At 44.6% G+C, this 19,634-nt stretch overlaps 1 protein-coding gene across 2 annotated transcripts; it reads left to right on the forward strand.

The window, feature by feature from the left end:
- The first annotated feature begins 3,610 nt into the window (after window positions 1–3,610).
- TMEM209 (transmembrane protein 209) lies at window positions 3,611–18,289 on the forward strand. Of its 2 annotated transcripts, XM_040595848.1 has the most exons (16): window positions 3,611–3,785; window positions 4,710–4,762; window positions 5,486–5,625; window positions 5,740–5,798; window positions 6,567–6,698; window positions 7,688–7,926; window positions 8,204–8,408; window positions 10,144–10,319; window positions 11,027–11,098; window positions 12,114–12,210; window positions 13,246–13,371; window positions 13,490–13,587; window positions 15,395–15,509; window positions 15,601–15,698; window positions 16,311–16,384; window positions 16,758–18,289. In XM_040595848.1, exons 3-16 carry the CDS (start codon window positions 5,489–5,491, stop codon window positions 16,810–16,812), a joined length of 1,683 nt encoding a protein of 560 aa, XP_040451782.1. In that variant the 5' UTR covers window positions 3,611–3,785; window positions 4,710–4,762; window positions 5,486–5,488; the 3' UTR covers window positions 16,813–18,289. The 2 variants fall into 2 exon arrangements, with proteins under 2 accessions (XP_040451782.1, XP_040451781.1); XM_040595847.1 differs by lacking the exon at window positions 4,710–4,762.
- The last annotated feature ends 1,345 nt before the right edge of the window (window positions 18,290–19,634 follow it).

The following is a 19,634-nucleotide window of genomic DNA, read 5'->3' on the forward strand; positions in this document are numbered from 1 at the left end:
CTTTGAGCCCTATGCATAAGCTTACGAAACTCATATTTACCTTTTAAATTGCTCTCCCTTTCATCAGAACATAACCTTGTATCTTGGACTTTCTGGAGGATCCCTTCCAGGAAAATAACAGCGTAGAGACATTGTTACTCAGATCAACACATTGGTTCTTTATATAACACTAATTCTCACAGCATGCATGAGCTTGTGAGACCGGCTCTGGGACGTGAGGCTGACTGGTCCTTGCACAGCTACAGCACAGGGAACAGCACCAGTCCCTGCTCTAGGAAAACACCCCTAGGAAGGGAGCCCTCACATCTTCACCATTTCTACGACTCTCAACAAGCCCATATTCCTCTGAAGTCCCATACACGTTTCACCTTCAGATAGAAATGTTTCTTTTCTCATCTTCTCAAACTGGACCTGTAACACCAACATGGCAAAGGGCTCTGTCAGCAACTCATCTCCTCGATGATAAAAGTTAATTGGCTATAATGCAATTCATTTTGGATTATTGGTGAGAGAACTATTATTTCTGCAGTAATGGATTATTTCCACGTTCCTAATCCGCAAAGCACTTTGGGCATGCCCTGGATAAAGAATGAGTAGAGATTTTGGTATGTGGCTCACCATTTGTAGATGTGACTGGCATCATTTTAGAAGTAGAACCCTCATCTTGATCTCTCTGCAAAATCTGCAGCTATATGCCAGTGTAGGAACACTGACTGCAATGCAGTACTTATTTCCAACTCAAATTTCCTTAAATTAGGAAATCAAGACCTTCAGCGTTCCAGGGTTGTCCCCAGATTTCATGTGTTTGAGTCACACAGCAGATTATAATGCACATACACTCCATCAGATTGTGTTGTAGCTTTGCAATTTTAAGACAGCAAGCACACGGATGAATTGTAACTGGAAATAACAAGAAGGGGATGGGAAGGGTACTGGGAGAGATACCATCAGTTACCTATACCTGGAGATTAAAGACTGGTTCTAACAGTGACATCATCCCATGAGATAGTTACAAATAATAACTTCCGAGGTTGTGAAAGCCTTTTAGGCAGGAAAGGTTTGTGTAAGGCCCACAACAACCTTCTGCTAAGGGCCAGCAGGTGTCAGCAGAAAACACAGAATTAAATAATACCTTACTCGAGCACAGCAGACAAGACAGATAATCAAAATGCCAGCGCAGGAACGGAGCAGGATTTTCCCTCAGATCCCCACAAAGCCTTCCTCATCCTCATCATAATCCCTCTCATCTGGCTTCTGACCAGTGCCAGAAAGCAAAGGATCGTTCTGCCAGTAATACCACCAAAGAGAGGGAAAAAGGGTATCCCCATGGAGCATCTTGAGTATTTATGCATTCAGAGCAGCCCCTCAGCAACCCCATGTCCAGCCAGTCATCTCACGAAGCCCTGACATGTTGGCCACCTGTGGAGGCACGGGGACAACGGCACTGCAAAGCGCCCTCTTTTCTGCCCACTAGTCTTGGCTTTACTCCAAGGAAGGTTGGAGTGCCCTCAGGTTCTGTTGGTCTGTAGTGTTCTAGGGTTAATGGGTGGGATTCATATCCTCTCACCTGAGCTGTGTCAAGGCTGGGAATTGCACCAAAACAAGACTCTGCTTCTCTGCACCTGAGGAAGGGTGATTCACCCCATCCTCAAACAGCTGTTTGAGATCAGAAGGCCAAATACTGCTTTTCAACAGTCCTTTAATATTATCTCCATTTCATGCTTTTCTTACTTTCACCCTCTTGCTTAAGAAATAAGTCAAAATCAAGAGATTTTCAAATCAGCTGAAATCATCCATTAGTGTGGATCTACCAGGCCAGCTCTTATCCTGTTTAAATTTGTCTCTTCCTTTCTACAACTCTGTTTTTATTACTGTGTGTTTCCTATAACCAGCTTTTTATAAAGAGTAACACATTCCACCAGCCCTTAAGCTGGGACAACTTTGAAGTTAGTGTATTCGCCCAAATTGGAAGCCGAGTGGGAAAAATTAAGAAACAGGCTGGATATCCCAGATAATCAGAATATCCCAAATAATTTTTCTTTTCCAAAGCTGCTGCCCTTGTCTTGTACAAACTGTTGCAGTCACTCAGCTCCATACGCCTCGCTGGGCCAGGTCCAGATTCTCTATCCAGCTCCTCTCACTCGAGCCTGCACCTTGGATCCTGTGTTCGGTGTTGGGCCCCTCAGGGCAGGGGGGACGCAGAGGGGCTGGAGCGTGTCCAGAGCCGGGCAGGGGCTGGGGGGGGGCAGCGGGGGGAGATGGGGGGGTCAGCCTGGAGAGGGGGGGCTCAGGGGGGACCTTCTCGCTTCCTACAGCTGCCTGGGAGGAGGTTGCAGTGAGGTGGGGGTCGGTCTCTGCTCCCAAGTAACAAGTGACAGGACGAGAGGAAACAGCCTCAAGTTGCACCAGGGGAGGTTTAGATGGGGTATGAGGAAAAATGTCTTCACCAAAAAGGTGGTCAAGCATTGGAACACGCTACCCAGGGAGGTGATGGAGTCACCACCCATGGAGCAGTTAAAAAAACATGTAAATGTGGCACTTAGGGACATGGTTTAGTGGTGGTGACTTGTGAAATCGAACTCTACAACTCGAGGAGAGTTATAAAGCAGGTATGTTTATTGCGGCGCTGGGTGCAAGGGGGATTGCTCCTCCTAACTTGCACACTGTTTCAACAAGCAGTCCAATATTTATTATACAAAGTCATGCATATACATAAGGTTTCCTAACATTCAGAATCTCCTCCCTCTAGCGCCTCTTCAAGATGTACTTTTCATCTTCTTGGGCAGTTACCTGAAGTTCTTGTTTATCTTTGCATACATTAGCAGCCTTTGTTATTTAGTTTCTGTTATCTTAAAACATCTGCTAGCTAACGATTAGTCCTTTCATTAGTCCACTCTAAACATATCGAACTAATACGTGCCCACTGGGCTGGTTTTAATCTAGATCAGCATGATCCCCGGGCAGGCGGGGGATACACCTTCTTTGGGGTGGGGGCCATGTGAGTAGGAAGTCGCTGATCTATTACTACCACAATTATTTTACCTTAGAGCACATCCTCATCAGAAGGCTCCTTATTTACATTCTTGTTGAGCTCATCTACATCGGTATTAACTGTCCCTTCTCAAAGTGCTAAGTGCTAAGCTTCCGCCCTTCCTTCTTTCTCCGGTGTTAATGTTTCTGTTATCAATGCAGTTTCTGTCTGCAGCAGAGTTTTAGGGTTTTTTTCACTATATCAGTGGGCATGGCAGTGCTGGATTAACAGTTGAGTTATCTACTAGTAGCTGAACTACACAATGCAGCATTCCACTGGTAGCAAAGCAACACAATGCAGTGTTGTACTGCTTGGCCGTGTCATGGATACATTAGTTGCAACATTTACAACTGAGCACACTGGTAAAACTGCGGTATCATCTGCAGCACAGCACAGAGGACAGCGAGTTAGCCGGTCACTCCCTGCCTGCCATTTTCACACCTCCCACGGCGCGGCCAACATGGCCACCCCACCACCCAGCGCCACGCGCCCCTTCCCGCCAAAACACGGCGCCCGCCCCCATGCAACAGGCCCCGCCTCCCGCCGTGCGTCGCAACCGGTGACGCTACTGTGGCGCGCGCAGGCGCAGGCGGTTGGGGTCGCGCTGGAACGGCGGGTGTTTGTCGCCTGTGTGAGGGGAGTGTTCTGCTGCGTGCCCCCTCTGCCTTCGGTCTGGGAAAATGGGGTGCGCCAGCCCTCCCTGAGGAGAATTGTGTGTCCCCTTCGTCTCCTCGGACGCTCGGCCCTGCGGCAGGTACGGTGATTGACCCCCAGCACGGCTGGGCGCCTCGGGCCTGCGCGGGGTGGGGGCGCTGAGGGGAGGCTGCCTGCCTAGAGCCAGGCGGTGTCCGGCAGCGAGTCGTGGAGGTGGAGGGCCACCCGTGTGTGACCGGGCTGTGGGCGGGTGGAGTTCTGGGGCCGCCTCCATGTGACAGGGTTCAGGATAAGGGGCAGATATATGTGGTGTATGACGGGGCTGTGGACAGCGCGAGCATTGGGGCTGCCTGTGTGTAACGGTGAGGTCTGGATGGGGGGAGCAGTGAGGTTGCTTCTCTGACAGTGGGATCGGGGGGGCGGCGGCGAGCTGTAGAGGACCTCCGGGGTGGCATGGGGCTTCTGGCTGGGGGGAGATGTGGGAGCTGCCTGCCTGTGACAGTGGGATCTGGGCAGGGAGAGCTCTGAGGGCCCTGGTGTGGGGGCTCTTCGTTTGTGACAGATCTGGGTGGAGGGTGCTGTGGGGTGTTGAGCAAGGAGAGCTGTAGCTGTGTGTGGCAGAGGGCCCTGCATGGGGGAAACTGGGGAATCTGGGGCCAGCGGGACTTACATGTTGTCAAGGTGAGACCTTCCCTCATTCCTGTGCCTTAGTAGAAGAGGGCAGGGGGTATGGAAGGACATATTTCAGTCTGGAGGTGAAAATCCCACACCCAGCCTTCTTAGTCGAGTAGAAAGGGACCAAATCCCACTTTCATTTCAGCGCCCTAACAGTACAACTTCTGCTTCTGCAGGAGGACATGGTTCAGGGAGAGAGAGTGGGAGCATGAGGATGGGGGAGAGGATCTCTGCTTAGGGCTGCTACGTTTGTCAGTGTGGAAAGGGAAGTCTTGAGGCTCAAACTATATGAAAAATCTGTCAAAAAAAATTACTAGGTAATTAATGTATCATTGTATAATTCTTCCAGTAATCCTGGTGTTAACTGTTTCACCATTGAATCACTGTACCAGTAAGAAGCAGGTAATGTGATTTGAGTTTTGTATTGTTAAATTTTTTTTTAGGTAGTAATGTCCAGTTGAAGTATTTGTACCAAAAAAGCAAATTATTTATGTTCCCATATGGTGAAGAACTATGTTACAAGTTTTTAAGCAGATGGCACAAAGGAACAGTAGCATATTTTGCTGACAGGATTAGCAGAAAAAGTCACCAGGGTTATTTCTTTCACAAAAGATGTTACTGGGCATCAAGTTTGTTACCTTTCGGGTGTACTGAGCCCACAGGAGGTGGCTGTATAGTCTGAAAGTACTCTGTTATCTACTGAAATGAGTGGAGATTTTCAATAAAAATACCGCAGAATTGTGCCAAGCCATTCTTTTCTTGGACTTCCTTTGCCTGGAGAAGTCAGGAGCTTTGCCTGTAGCTTCTGAAGGATGTTATTTTTCAAAAATGAGGTTGGAATTTGTCTTTGTCCTCTTATCTATACCTCACTGGAGTAGATGGATGCTGTTCATTAGTAATGAAGTAACAGAGCTGACAGTAGGATTTGTCAAATATTACCTATTTTTATGGGTAAAAAGAATTATGTTTAGCATATTAAAAGAATAATTACTTGGTGGCTAAAGGTGAAGCCTATTTTTATAGATTGTTTTGGATAACTGCTTTTTCTTCCATCTCATGCTGACTGAAAATCTTACTGTATAGAAGTTGACAGATTTTGGCTTTTCTCTGTGTTTCTTGATACAGATAATGACACTGGAACAGAGTCCAGCAACTTCCCTCATTGACAGGACTATGAAGATGAGGAAGGAGATTGAAGCCCGAAAGGTGGTCTTGGCCTGGGCACTCCTTAATATATCCGTTGCGGGCATGATATATACTGAAATGTACGTTAATTGTTACATCTGATTCAAATAAGCAAAGCATCCTACTTTGTATATCCCTAATGTTTCCTGGGACCGAACTGTTGCAAAATTATATCTTCTTGTTTTTCTTTTCAGGACTGGGAAACTCATCAGCTCATACTACAATATCACATACTGGCCACTCTGGTATATTGGTGGGTTGCTGCAATACTTAAATTCATTTTCAGGATTCTTTTTTTTTTTTTTTTTTCCCACTTGTCAGTTTTACTGCCAGGGAGGTAATTTTTAAGCGAGCCTTTTTTTCTATTTTAAACTTAAACCAAAATTTTGGTTTGCTTTCAGTTATCTCCCTTGAAACTGTTGCAATTTCATTCTTTTTAGAGACAGGTAAGGAGTGTTAGCAGCTTTCTTAGATGTATCATGAAAGGGCACGACAAAGTTGTTCGGTGCATTAAATCTGTTTAATGCAAAGATAAACCTTTGGAGAACAGTGCAGATTTTACTGCTATGTGGTACTGTGGGTGTGGATGGCATTTCACAGTAGTTAAAGTTTGTTTCAGATGAGTAGACTCCAAACTAGCTGTATCGAATAAAAGGATGAAAAGGAGTAAGAGGGAGAGAAAAATCATGACATGAGTGACAGATGATTTGATGGGAAATGTTTCAGAAATACTGTGAAGCTTCATTGCAGTAGTTTATGTTGCTTTTGGAAAATAACCGTCCATCTTTTTAAAACTGAAATTTAGCAATAGAAATTAATCTCAATATAGCCATAAAAATTTATCTCTAATGGTTCTTGCATAAGAAGGTGAAGAAATACCTAGATACTTTCCTAGATTGGTACTTATTGATAGCCCTAATAACAACCTATTTTTAATGGCCATATGCCTGTTTTTGCAAATAATGTTCTTTTATTATTCCCGATGCTCAAGCTATGGTAAAAACTTCTTTGTTTCTTCTAGAACTTGTGTTTGCATCTCTGTTCAGCCTGAATGCCTTGTTTGATTTCTGGTTGTACTTCAAATACACAATGGCACCGACGAGCTTGGTCATGACTCCTAGCCAGCAGGCCCTGCTGGGTTTGCGGAATGCAGGTGAGTGTAATAAATATCTCAAGCAATCTGGGTTTTTTTAATTCTTTATTTTGTTGCAAGATGGTATTTTTCTCAAGTACAGGATTCTTTAGTGATGTGAGTTCTGAATTGCCTCCTCTGACACAAGCGGTAAACTGAATTACCTGCTACATATTAAAATTCACAGCATCAGGCAGTAATTTGATGGGTGTTTGTGGGAGAACTGGAGGGGAAACAAGCACACAGGGGAGAAGGACAGGATGGTAGTGACTGCTGAAGGACAGTGAGAGGCTCCAACATTGGTGAGGCTGGACAAGGAATGTGTAACCTATATGTAGGGCTAGGAGTAAGGTAGAGAGTGCATGTTTATGTTTAATTTTAATATCCTACTAATAGTACACTAGGTATCGAGAACCAAATTAGGGGGACAGAGAGACCTTCACATGAAGTCTGAAAATGACAGCCTAGAGAGTGGTCATTCAGAAAGCTTATGAAAATGAAAGCAAAGTTCTAAAATACAGCAGAACCTGACAAGATAAATACACCAAAAGCAAAATGCTAGGATGGTAGTATTTTCACTCTGCTAGTCTTCCCCTAGAAAACAGGACATAGACAGGAGTAATCACGACAGTTCAAGGATCTTGTATGCATAGCTGCACAAATAAAGACATTCAGTATGCTAAAGATGTGTACAGTAGGCAGATAGAGTAGCTGATGAAATTGGTTAGAGAAGCCCCCCAGGTTATGCAGGGTGTCTGGTAACATTTAACTGAAATCTGAAGCTGTAGAATTTGTGCTGAGTTGTGGTCATGTGTCTTAGTCTTCTCTGGGTTTTTTTTGCAGCAGTGGCTTGACAGCTGAGTTCTGTAGGGGCCAGATTTTTCCTGTGTCCCTTCTAGCCTCTTTATAGAATTGCCTTAAGATAGCATTGTGTATGCATTTTGTTGCACATTTTAAAAGGGGTAGGTGAGCTGCATCCACAGTGCTAATTCTGTTTTTCCTTATTGCAGCCATACAAACAACTCCACCATGTGACCTGGCAGCAAAGAAAGTCCCGTCTTCGACACCTTCTCCTCCAGTCCAGGGTCAAAGCGTGCTGAGTTACAGCCCATCTCGCTCCCCTAGTGCCAGTCCAAAGTTTACTACCAGTTGTATCACAGGGTACAGCCCTCAGCTACAGGCTCTGTCAAGCAGCAGCACTTCTTACGGCAGTGCTGTAACCCATTCACCAAGCAGCAGCTACAATAAGGTAACAACCAAGACAACTGTACAAGGGTACAGTTTGGTGCTTGTTTTGTGCCATATGCCATTGAAGGTGAGCAGCAGCCAGCAGAGAGTTGTGTATTTGTGTGTTTGCTCCTTTTGCAATATAGATATAAATTTGTTGTATTCAGTTTTGTCCTTTTTCCCTACTGTAACTTTATTTGGTTTAGTGGCAGGTTTGCTTCAGAACAAAGCAAAAAAAACCCCTAAAATGTAAATACAAAGTAGAAGGAAAATGACACAGCTTTTTTTATTTGCCCAAGGTTTCCAGCTTCAACCCCTCTCCTACTGGATCACCATACTACACGAGTTTTGGACCGATGGAAAGCGGTGGGCTGAGGTCTCGTTACCGCTCTTCGCCCATTCTGTATAATTCACCTATTGGCCAAGAAGACTATATAACAGAACTCAAGACACTGGACACCTTTCTTCGAAATGAAGAAGAGAAACAGCAGAGACTTCAACTAGGTAAATACACTGATTTGATTGGAAAAGCTTGGTAATGAGAGGTGGTGTTTTTATGCAAGAGTGGCTTTTGCAGATAAGAAAAGCTGCAAAGGATTAGAGAATCATAGAATGGTGTGTGCTGGAAGGGACCTTAAAGATCATTTAGTTCCAGCCTCCCTGCTGTGGACAGAGACACCTTCCACTAGACCAGGTTGCTCCAAGCCCCGTCCAACCTGCCCTTGAGTACTTCCAGGGATGGGGCAGCCACAGCTTCTCTGGGCAGCCTGTGCCAGTGTCTTGCCACCCTCACAGTAAAGAGTTTCTTCCTTATATCTAATCCAAAGTTACTCTGTTTCAACTTAAAGCCATTCCCCCTTGTCCTGTCACTACAGGTCCTACTAAAAAGTCTGTCCCCATCTTTCTTGAAAGCCCTCTTTAGGTACTGGAAGGCCGCTCTAAGGTCTCCCTGGAGCCTTCTCTTCTCCAGGCTGAAGAACCCCAGCTCTACCAGCATGTTGTCCTAGGAGAGGTGCTCCAGCCTCTTTGTGGCTCTTCTCTGGACTCACTCCAACAGGTCCATGTGCTTCATATATTGGGGGCCCCAGAGCTGGATGCAGCACTGCAGGTGGGGTCTCACAAGAGCAGAGTAGAGGGGGAGAACCACCTCCTTGGACCTGCTGGCTATGCTGCTTTTGGTGTGGCCCAGGATATGTTGCTGGGCTGTGAGTGCACATTGCTGAGTTATGTTGAGCTTTTTGTCCACCAGCACACCCAAGTCCCTCTCCTCAGGGCTGCTCTCAATCCATTCTCTGCTCAGCCTGTGTTTGTGTTTGGGGTTTCCCTGACCCAGGTGCAGGATCTTGCACTTGGCCTTGTTGAGCTTCATGAGGTTTGCATGGGCACATCTCTCAAGGCCTCTCTGGACAGCATCCTTTCCCTCCTGCGTGTTGACCGCACCACTCAGCTTGGCGTTGTCGGCAAACTTGCTGAGTGTGCACTTGATCCCACTGTCCATGTCACCAACAAAGATGTTGGACAGCACTGGTCCAAGTATGGACCCCTGAGGAATGCCGCTTGTCACTGGTCTCCACTTTGACATTGAGCTGTTGACCGCAACCTTTGAGTGTGACCACCCAGTCAGTTCCTTATCCACCTAGTGGTCCGTTTGTCAAACACACATCTTTCCTGTTTAGAGACAAGGATGTTGTACAGGAGGACTCCAGTGTACTTGTAAATAGACCTAACCCATTAATGCTAATCACCTGTGACCTTGCTAAGGGTGGCTGCTGAACAGTTCAGTCTTCTACTGAGGAGTTGAAATGTGAGGTAGAATGCCATTGTTTCCACATGTCTCCATGGCTTAGGAGGTTCAGGAAGTTTTCCTCCCGAGTATCCTGTTGGATAGGTTATTTCTGCTGTTGCAGCATATGGGAATGTGTGCTGATAGGTCATCTCTGTAGCATTTGTTGGCTGTAGTGGACCGTGGTCAGATGACAGGCTTTATCACTTTGATGAGAGGGATCTCTTGTGGAAAAGGCATTTCAGACAAAGGGGCGAATTACCTGCGGGCAGGTTTTGTCCTGGTTTGGGACAATCAAGTTAAGGGTGAGATTGGTGTTGATGCGGGCTGACTTCGGTGTATGTGTTCATGGTAGTTTGAGTCTCTTGTCAAAGCCTTAATATACTGACCTATCGTGCCTGTGCTGTTGCTTCCAGAATTGGCAATAATTGTATGTTACTGAAAAAATCGTTTCAGGGAGTTCAGATTCCAGCTCTCCTTCCAACAGCCCAACTTTCTGGAACTACAGCCGTTCCATGGCAGACAGTGCACAGATGCTGAGAAAGTTCCAGTATCAGCTGGCTTGCAGGTCCCAGGCTCCATCAGCGCACAAAGACGAAGCTGACCTGAGCTCAAAACAGGCTGCAGAAGAGGTAAATTCGGGCAGCAAGGTAGTCAAGAGGGAGAAAAAATACCCAGCTTTGTGCAAAGGTTTGGATTTGAGCTGTATCAAAAACGTGGGGGAGAGAAATCCTTGAGCATTTAACCATCTTTATAGAGCTTGCAAGACTCCTTGCCACTGTAAATGGATATTTCAGATTTTGAGTTGTGGTTGGAAAATTAAATTTCTTGCTGGAGAGCAAGGCTTGCACTGGTTAAAATACATTTATGATACAAAAACTGAGTTGAAACTGATCTGTATTTAATGCAGTGGAACAGCTGAAGGATATAAAGTACTGCCTTTATGCTTGTGGCTGAAAAAAGTCTGATGTGAAGGAATTTAATTCATGTGGCTTCAATTAATTTAATCAAATTTATTTCCTACATTAGCCTAATGAAGCTTTCAGTTCAAATACCTCTTAGATCGAGCCTACCTTTCAGACCAGTTTTGTCCTACAGAGTAGAGAGCTTAAAACTGAATGTGGGCTTATGCAAGGTGATTGTACCGTGAATAGAGAGCAGGAGTGTTGTATGTGAAGCTGCTGTAGAAGTTACATGATAAAGCCAGCAGATGGATAAGAGTTTTGGGGAAAAATGTGATTTGGATTATGCTGTACTTCATATTGGGAATTGTCGTAGACCCTAAAAACTCTTGGTATTCTCTGAAGTTCTCATACGTAGTTGATAAACTTTTCCATAGGTTTGGGCACGGGTGACAATGAACCGACAGCTCCTTGATCACATGGATTCCTGGACTGCTAAGTTCAGAAACGTAAGTCCCATCTCTAGGGACTGCCTGTTTTTTTAGAGAAGATAGAAACACAGCAGCATGCTTCTAAGAGAGGACTACTGAGATGTGTTTTCGACCAGACCTCAGCGTTTTGTATTCTGAAAACTTCAGTTACCAAGTTCATCTATGCTTTGAATGACAAAAGCATATGGGATATGGGATATGAGAAGATTTAGTTTTCCGTGTTGTAACTCAGATGGCTAAATCCATGTTTCTGCAGTATTTCAAATTCATTTTCTCGGGCTCAAAGCATGGAAAATTCCAACCCAAAGCTTGATATTTTTTCTGACAACCCTGAGCAGCATAATAAAGGGCAGAAAGAAAAATCTTAATCTTATCAATAGGAATTGCTACAGCAGAGGAGACTTAACTGCACGCCATGGCAAAATAATTAATAAATCTGTTTTTGAATTACCTCTTTAGTCATAGCATTTGTCAAGTGTGCTGGTTTGGTGTTTGGGGGTTTTTTTATCCTTTAGTAAGATCTATGAAAAGCAAAGATCTTTATGAGGTCCATACCACATTCCAGAGTGTCTGTTCCTGTACTTAGGGCCAGCTTGATTCAGCTCCCAAATTCTGTCATGTACAAATCCCACACATAATGTTTATCACTTTCTTGATTTCCTGAAACAAATGTGAGAGGGAGTGGATCCATCAAAGTATAAATTATCTTTATGGTGGGAGGGCTGTGCTTCAGAATGCCCCTTCCCTCATGGTTCAGAAAAGCTTCATCTGATACTTCCTAGAGATTTGTTTTCCTGACTCCTTTACATTGATTTTTCTGGCCTTTTAGATGGTATTAAAGAGTCATGTAAACTCTGCCTAAGTTGATATTCTAATTTAATTACTTTCCTCCTTGGTTGGCTTCAGTGTTTCTGTTGTTAAGCTGCTTTGTGATAGTAATGGTGATGATTAGTAAGATGTAAACTAAGGGTTGGGAGTTTTTAGCATTTTTTTTGCTTCCAACCTCTTGAATTTTCACCCTTTTCTTTCCTAGTGGATTAATGAAACTATTCTAGTGCCACTTGTCCAAGAGATCGAGTCTGTGAGCACTCAGCTGAGACGAATGGGTTGTCCAGAATTGCAGATTGGAGGTAGGATGAGGTGGGAGATTTCGAGTTCCCGATGGTGGTTAGTGGAGGGCTGCTCTGTAGTCAGGCCATTGGATGGGTATTATATAAATGAGGTCTGTTAAACGTTAGTGTTCCATTTCTGCTCTCTATTAGTGTTGTTTTTGTTCCATCTCAAGCATTTTGTTAAGCTGGAAAGTTCTTCATAAGACTTCTGGAAATATTGATGCTGGCACACAGATGCTTGTCTTCTATAAAATTCATGACTGTCTTTTTTTTCTTTTTTTCTCTTTTTTTCTTTTTGTCTTTTCTGCTTTGCTTCCTTTTTCTTTTTTCTTGTTCCCTTTCTTGTTTACTTTATTTTCTTTTTTCCTTTCCCCTAAATTTACTGCTGGGGAATTACAAACTCAAATTATCATCAATTATTACATATTAAACTATGAGAAAACATTTCAAAGATAGATGTGCTATATATAAATTCTCATTGTCTCCCTATAAAGTCTCACCTTTTCCACTAATACATGCTTTTCCAAATACATCCTTAAAATTGGCTACTTTCTGAAAGAACTGTGTTTTTTTTTTAATTCTGATGGAGTTCTGTTTTTCATGTCATGATACAATTCTGAAGGAACTGCTTCTCTTGTAGCTTCAAATTTATGTCCCTTTAATGAAGAAATGGATTTTACATGCTGTTTTTACATTAAATTCACCTTTTGCAGGCTGTGTCTTGTAGTGTCTCCTCAAGAGCTACCATCTGTTGCAATGCCTGCAGAAAAACTGGTCAATGCTGATCTTGTCCCTGCTTTGTTACTCTCCCTCTGCTCTTCAAAGTCGATGTTGGTTCCTTATAGCTTTTATATTCTGTCACATAAAGGAGGTATCTGCTACTTCACTGTAATTGAAATGGGTGTTTGGGATAGTGTCACATGTTATATGTTTCTAGGACTTTAAATGGTGCACCAAAAAGGAAAGTCCTCAGCAGCGATGCTCAGCAAGGGAGGTTGTTCAGTGTTCTGTGGTGGTCATAGCTGACCTGCACTGGCTCTTCTTGTGTTGCAGAAGCCAGCATCAGCAGTCTGAAGCAGGCAGCGCTTGTTAAAGCTCCTCTCATTCCAACCCTGAATGCTATAGTGCAGTATTTGGATCTTACACCAAACCAGGAATATTTGGTTGAAAGGATCAAAGGTATGTGATGTCACCATTGTACGCGGTCTCACCATACTGACAGCCCCTGAAACTAGCATAAGATACCACTTTCGTATACTTCCATGCACGATAACTGAATAAATCATGTTGCTTTCAGAGCTTTCTCAGGGAGGATGCATGAGTTCATTCCGATGGAACAGAGGAGGAGATTTCAAAGGCCGTAAGTGGGACACCGACTTGCCCACTGACTCCTCTGTAAGTTTTTGAAGATGTCTTGATATGACAGCTTCAAGTGGGTTGCCTTTCAGCACAGGTTTTGGAGGGAGTAGGCAGTAAGTCTTTTGAGGAACATCGTAAAATCCTATTTGCATCACTCACAGGGATAATCCTGTTGTAGTTGGTGAGATTCCATGGGGAATAATGCAGATAGGATTGGACATTGTATAGATCGCAGAAATGCAATTGCATGTCTTAGTCTTAGGCCGGGCTTTTACTTAGAGTACTCTGAAACATCTGTCAGAACTCCAGGGAGCAGCTGGCCGGGTGGGGATCTTGTTGGGGCAGTTCTGCTGTATTTTTAAAAAAAGCAAAGTATCTGCCGTAACCTAACAGTTTATAATGCAGAGAAAACCTTTTGCCATGTTTTCATTTTCCTGTACTATAATGGACAGAGAGGGGAAGAAAAAAAAAAGCAGATCAAGTGGCAGGACTGCTGTTTAATTTGGTAATATTTTGTGAGAGGTCTGAAGACCTTGCACATCCTGCTTGAGAGAAGACTTGTAGTGATGTTTAGCCCATTAATCTGAAAGGTCAAGGAGGAACAGCACCTCTGTGTAAACAGTGACTTGAAAATTCACCTGAGCTGATTAAAATAATTAACAGAACAATTCAGGGAGTAGAAAACAGGCTTTACAGTGTGAGTCTTCACCTGAACTCTGTATCTAAAAGTAGAGTTAGTGTGATTGTTTTTTTCCCCACTGTAAATAGATTTTCAGTTACTTGGGAGAATAAAACCCAGGAGATCAGAATGTCAGAGCTTCACAATTTTGCTGAGAAAGACACAGTGAGATTCAGTTTCTGGAAGCTAGAGTTGTACAAAATCAGTCTTGAAATAGGATTTGATTTTCTGATTTTGAAGGTGATTAAATAATTGGTTGTGACTGGCTGCAGAGCAACTCTTAGTGTCTTAACAGACAGCAGGGTGAACAGCTCAAAAGTGTAAATAAACACTTGCCATGAAGTTTTGGCATTAACTTAAGACAATTACTATTTAAAAAAAACAAACACAGTTTTGCATTTTTGCTAATCACACTGCAGGTAATACAAAGCTGTGATTCCCACGGTACATCTCCCAAACTTCTTGAGACTGGTGGCCCAGAGCAACTCCTTTGTTTGTCTCTGTTATATATGACAGATAATTTGTTGCTCACATAAAATGTTGAGAACTCTCTGGGAAGGGTTAAAACAAATAGCAGGCTGCGGCATTGTTTTCTGGATACTTGTTCTAGGACTTTATTTCAAAATTTTGGCATTCTTAACAAGATTCTCGGCCAGCTCAGATTTTTCCAGTGATTTTTGTTTTGACTTTTGTGAGGCAAAAGGAGAAATTTGCTTGATAGGGGTAGTGTCGGCAAAGCTGTAATTTGATTTCATCTGCCCTTCTCAGCCAAATCCTCGCAGCTAGTACAGAACCCATTGCTAAAACAGATGGCTTGGAGTTCATGGCCTAAATATGCTAAGTAAGATTTGCCAAATTCTTCAAGATGCCAGGATAAAGTTGCTTGTGTGTGAACTGAGCTCCTGACATGCAGCATCAGTTTATTGCATTGTGACCGACACTCACGTACTGGAAAAAATAAACTTGCCTTCATGCCAGGGGTGTGCCTGGGCCATTGAAGTTGGCGCTTTAAGCATTAAGCTGCCTTGGGCTCCAGCACGCAGAGGGGTTAGGCCAGCGTTGAACCACAGACTAGCAAATACTGTAAGGAATGCCTGAGGCAACGGCAAGCAAACTGCTGTATTTTTAAAGGCGCTAAAGTGAGATTTGGTTTTCTTTGCCCAGATCATTATGCACGTGTTCTGCACTTACCTTGACTCCAGGCTGCCACCTCACCCCAAGTATCCCGATGGCAAAACCTTCACTTCCCAACACTTCCTTCAAACACCAGATAAACCAGGTACTGGCACTTGTGTTTAGCTGCTCTTTGCCTCTTGGATCACGTTGGCACCCATGAAATCCCTGTCGTCTTTTAAAATTTTCATTCACAGACACTTCAAATGAAAATGTGTTTTGCATCTACCAAAGCAGCATCAATCCACCCCACTACGAGCTGATCTACCAGCGCCATGTCTACAACCTGCCCAAGGTACAGTGGGGTTACTAGTGTTATCCTGCTGTCAGGAAATTGTTGGCAGATCTGATTTGTTGGGGTTTTTTATTTTTTTAGGTCCTAGCCACATTTATCGACTACACATAGGCTGGTCTTAGCCTGCTACTAAATAATACCTTTAGTATCTATTTAAGATACAGAAGTTTCCTCTTGTTTATTTTCTGACTATTTATTTAAAATACCATGTCATGTACTCCCTGATGTGTGTTGTCACCCTGTAAGGCCAGTAAGCCCCAGTGCTTGTCCATAAGAATTCTGGGGAATAGCTTCCAGTCCCAAAAAAGAAAATTCTGCACATTTTCATTGTGTATTGATCCCTGGTTGTTGCTGCATATCTGCTTTCCAAAATGCTCCAGCATTTAAAGTATTTGGAGATGATATTCTAGCAAAAAAACATTTTTGGGATTTTCATGGTATTTACGTAATTGAAGAAAGTAAAATATTAAGGCAAAAAGCCTGACAGCCCGCCCTGTAATGCCATTTCATGATGTCTTTTTCTACAGCCACTTATTCTACATGAAATACTGCTATGATTTCTCATCAGTACCTTGATTTCTAAGTTTTGTTTCTCTCTTCCTGTGGATTCAGGGCAGAAACAACATGTTCCATACCTTGCTGATGTTTCTGTATATCATAAAGACAAAAGAATCTGGGATGCTGGGGTAAGTATCTGGTGTTAGTCATCATCATGCCATGTATGAGCTGTGAACGGAGCACCCTGTTTTAAAGCACCTTGTCTGAAGGCCCTTCAAACTGAAATCACTACAGTGGGATGATATTAGCAGTAATAAAATCATCTTCTCTTTTGAAACAAGAGCAGCTTTTTTGTGAAATTGGGTAAATTTTAACATATGCAAGCAATAAAAGCAATGTCCAGATTCCCCTGCGTTCTGAAAGAGCCGTGCTTGATTCACGGCACGATGCCTACCTGCATGTTAAAGTGCTGAAGCGTGGCATAGATGTTTCTTTGTTTAATGTTTTAAACATGCACTTGAATTTACATGCCATTCATTATGATAACTTTTGGTTTTACAGGCGGGTAAATCTTGGCTTATCGGGAGTCAATATTCTGTGGATTTTTGGAGAGTGACATCTCCAGTGGGATGCTGGCGAACATCAGAGGAACAGTTTCTGCTGGCGAAACAAACTGAGCAGCATTGCGACGTTGTTGACTTAAACACAGACTTACTATGAAATGGGATAATTTAAGCTCTGCTTTGTGGGCAGAGGGGAAGTGTTTGTAATTCCCACGCGGGTTTTATGAAGGTATTTAAAACATGTCACTGTCGAAACACTATGCATACAGACACCAGGCAGGTTCTTCCGGCTCCTCACCCATTTTAAAAAGCCTTTTGCTGTTTCATGTATTTGTTGGTGTCATCACCCTTTAGCTGAGCTTAACTGATCTCAGGACTAAACTACAGCCACCTTTGAGGGTTTTTTTCTGGAACAGCTCTCCCAAGGTTGTGCAAAGCCATGAGTCACCTGTTGCTTAGAAAGATACAGCGATCTGCTCAACTTCAGGATCCCAGAAGCTCCAGATGAACATGAGAAAAGCCAAATCAAGACTTGTTTTGCTTCATTGTGTTACATACAATTAAAAAAAAAAAGTGTGTTTTTTTTTAATCCATGGCTTTTAGTGTAAGTGGGTTTTCTGACCCCACTGGCTGCATTGGGTGACTGCTGCAGGTGTAAAGAAAAGAGAAAACCGTGTCTGACCTGCTGGTTTCAGTAAATAAGATTTTTAAATTTTATTTTCATTTTATATTTTGTACAAAATAAGCATGCCATCCAACTTCGGCAGTCTTGCGAGCTCTGATGTACCAGGTACCCTCTGTACAACTACAGCATCACCCTGCCTTTTGCTTTTTCATTTTATTTTACTGCTCCCATCAGCAGCTTTTTGCTAGTAACCTCTTCTTTTGGGAGCTTCACAGACTGGCACGTGGCTTCAGCACTTCAGCAGGAGATCGGGATGTATAAACATGCAGGCTTTTTAAGTCCCCGCTTTTGGAGCTCTACTTTTTTTTGGAGGGAAAGCACTTGGATTTGCTTCAAAGAAAGGGCTCGTCTGATACTTGCTAAAAAAAATTTTTTTATATAAGGATGAAGGGGAGAATCTGTTGTAAATTCTGACAAATGAGCATGTTAAAGTGTATATAATTAGTTTTAGTTATTTTTTTAAAGGGAGGTAAAAATTTCTAAGCCCGGAGATGCTGAAGATCTTTGCGAGCTGGAGATGAGGGTGTTGGCTCGTTCCCCTTGCTCTGGTTGTAAACTGCCCCCCAAAAAACTAACTTGCATTGAAAAGACATGAGAATTACGCTGGCTTGTTACCAGGGGTGTGAACACCACGTGTTTTCTTCTGACAATGTATTTTTGTACTGTATTTTTTGCTGCCAGAAGAATTTGTAGCATTCTCCGGACCGGTGCTTTTGCTTTTTATCTGTGGTGGGGGAAGCTGCTGGTTTTCAGTGTGAACCAACTGCTACTGGCAACTGGGTTTTTCCAAGGGATGGTTGCAAAATGGCTCCTTTTGTTCCTGTATTAAATGAGTTTGTTTTATCAAACGCTTGTTTGGGTTGTGCCTGTGGTTCAGCATCGCCAAATCCTTCAATGAACCAAGGAGGGGCGCCCCAGAACCAGGTTTAGCTGGACTTTACCCTGAGCTCAGTCCTGTGCTGGAGGCTCTTCATGTGCAGAAACTCTTCTTTGACCAAAAAACGGGTGTTTTTCAAGAAGAGCCCGTCCTGCCAGGCACCCCCAGGGGGCCCAGGGCTGCTGCACCCCCAGGGCCCCACACACTCGTGGGATCCCCAGCAGCCCGCTGCCCTGGGGTCCTCCTGCACAGTCTCTTCCCTACGTGGCCAAGATGTTTGTGCACCCCGATAAACCACGCTTCCTCATCCCCACCCGTCCTGCTCTCTGTGCGCCCCAATAAACCATGCATCCTGCTGCATGTGCACCCTGCTCCCTGTGCACTCTGATGTAGATAAACCGTGCACCCCAGATTCTTCTGCACCCCAGTCCCTGTGCACCCACGTCCCTATGCACCCTACTTCCAGCACAGAGCCCTGTGCAACCAAGGTTCCTGTGCACCCCAGTCCCTGTGTGCTGCAGTCCCTATGCACCCCAGCTCCGTGTGCGCCCCAATCTCTGTTCACACTGACACACCATGTACCCTGCTCCCTGTGCAGCCCCATACACTGTGCACCCTGCTCCCTGTGCACCACAGTCCCCATGCACCCTAATACATCGTGCACCCCGGTTCCTGAGTGCCCCAATGCACCGTGCACCATGCACCCTGTGTACCTGGATAAGCCCTGCACCACAGTCCCTGTGCACCCCAGATTCTTCTGCACCCCAGTCCCTGGGCGCCTGGGTCCCCGCGCACCCCACTCCCAGCGCAGAGGCCTGTGTGCTGTGGTACACCATGAACGCTGGCTCCCTGTGCAGCCCAGGTTCCTGTGCACCCTGGCCACCCCACACCCTGACACACCGTGCACCCTGGCCCCTGTGCACCCCGACACACCACACACCCTGGCCCCAATGCACCCCTGTTCTTGTGTACCCCAATAAACCATGCCCACTGGTCTGTGTGCGTCCCGGCACACTGCACACCCCGGTTCCTGCATGCCCCAGCCCCGTGCACCCTGCATCCCCGTGCACCCCGATATACCATGCCCCCCCGTTCCCGCATGACCCAGCCCCGTGCACCCTGCATCCCCGTGCACCCCGATATACCATGCCCCCCCGTTCCCGCATGACCCAGCCCCGTGCACCCCGCGTCCCTGCGCACCCTACATCCCTGTGCATCCTCTCCTCTGTGTACCCCGATACACAGCTCACTCCGGTCTCTGTGCACCCTGCTACACCGCGCACCCCAGATCCTCGCGCACCCCGATACACCGC

Source organism: Falco naumanni, chromosome 5 (assembly GCF_017639655.2).
Source record: "Falco naumanni isolate bFalNau1 chromosome 5, bFalNau1.pat, whole genome shotgun sequence".
NCBI classification, from domain to species: domain Eukaryota; kingdom Metazoa; phylum Chordata; class Aves; order Falconiformes; family Falconidae; genus Falco; species Falco naumanni.

What these genes read in the sequence shown, in the direction of transcription:
- TMEM209 (XM_040595848.1), top strand. Translation starts at nt 5,489, where the DNA reads ATGACACTGGAACAGAGTCCAGCAACTTCCCTCATTGACAGGACTATG. An exon ending in GGCATGATATATACTGAAAT is followed by an intron (nt 5,626 to 5,739) that starts GTACGTTAATTG and finishes TTTTCTTTTCAG; the next exon opens with GACTGGGAAACTCATCAGCT. An exon ending in TCAAACACCAGATAAACCAG is followed by an intron (nt 15,510 to 15,600) that starts GTACTGGCACTT and finishes TTTCATTCACAG; the next exon opens with ACACTTCAAATGAAAATGTG.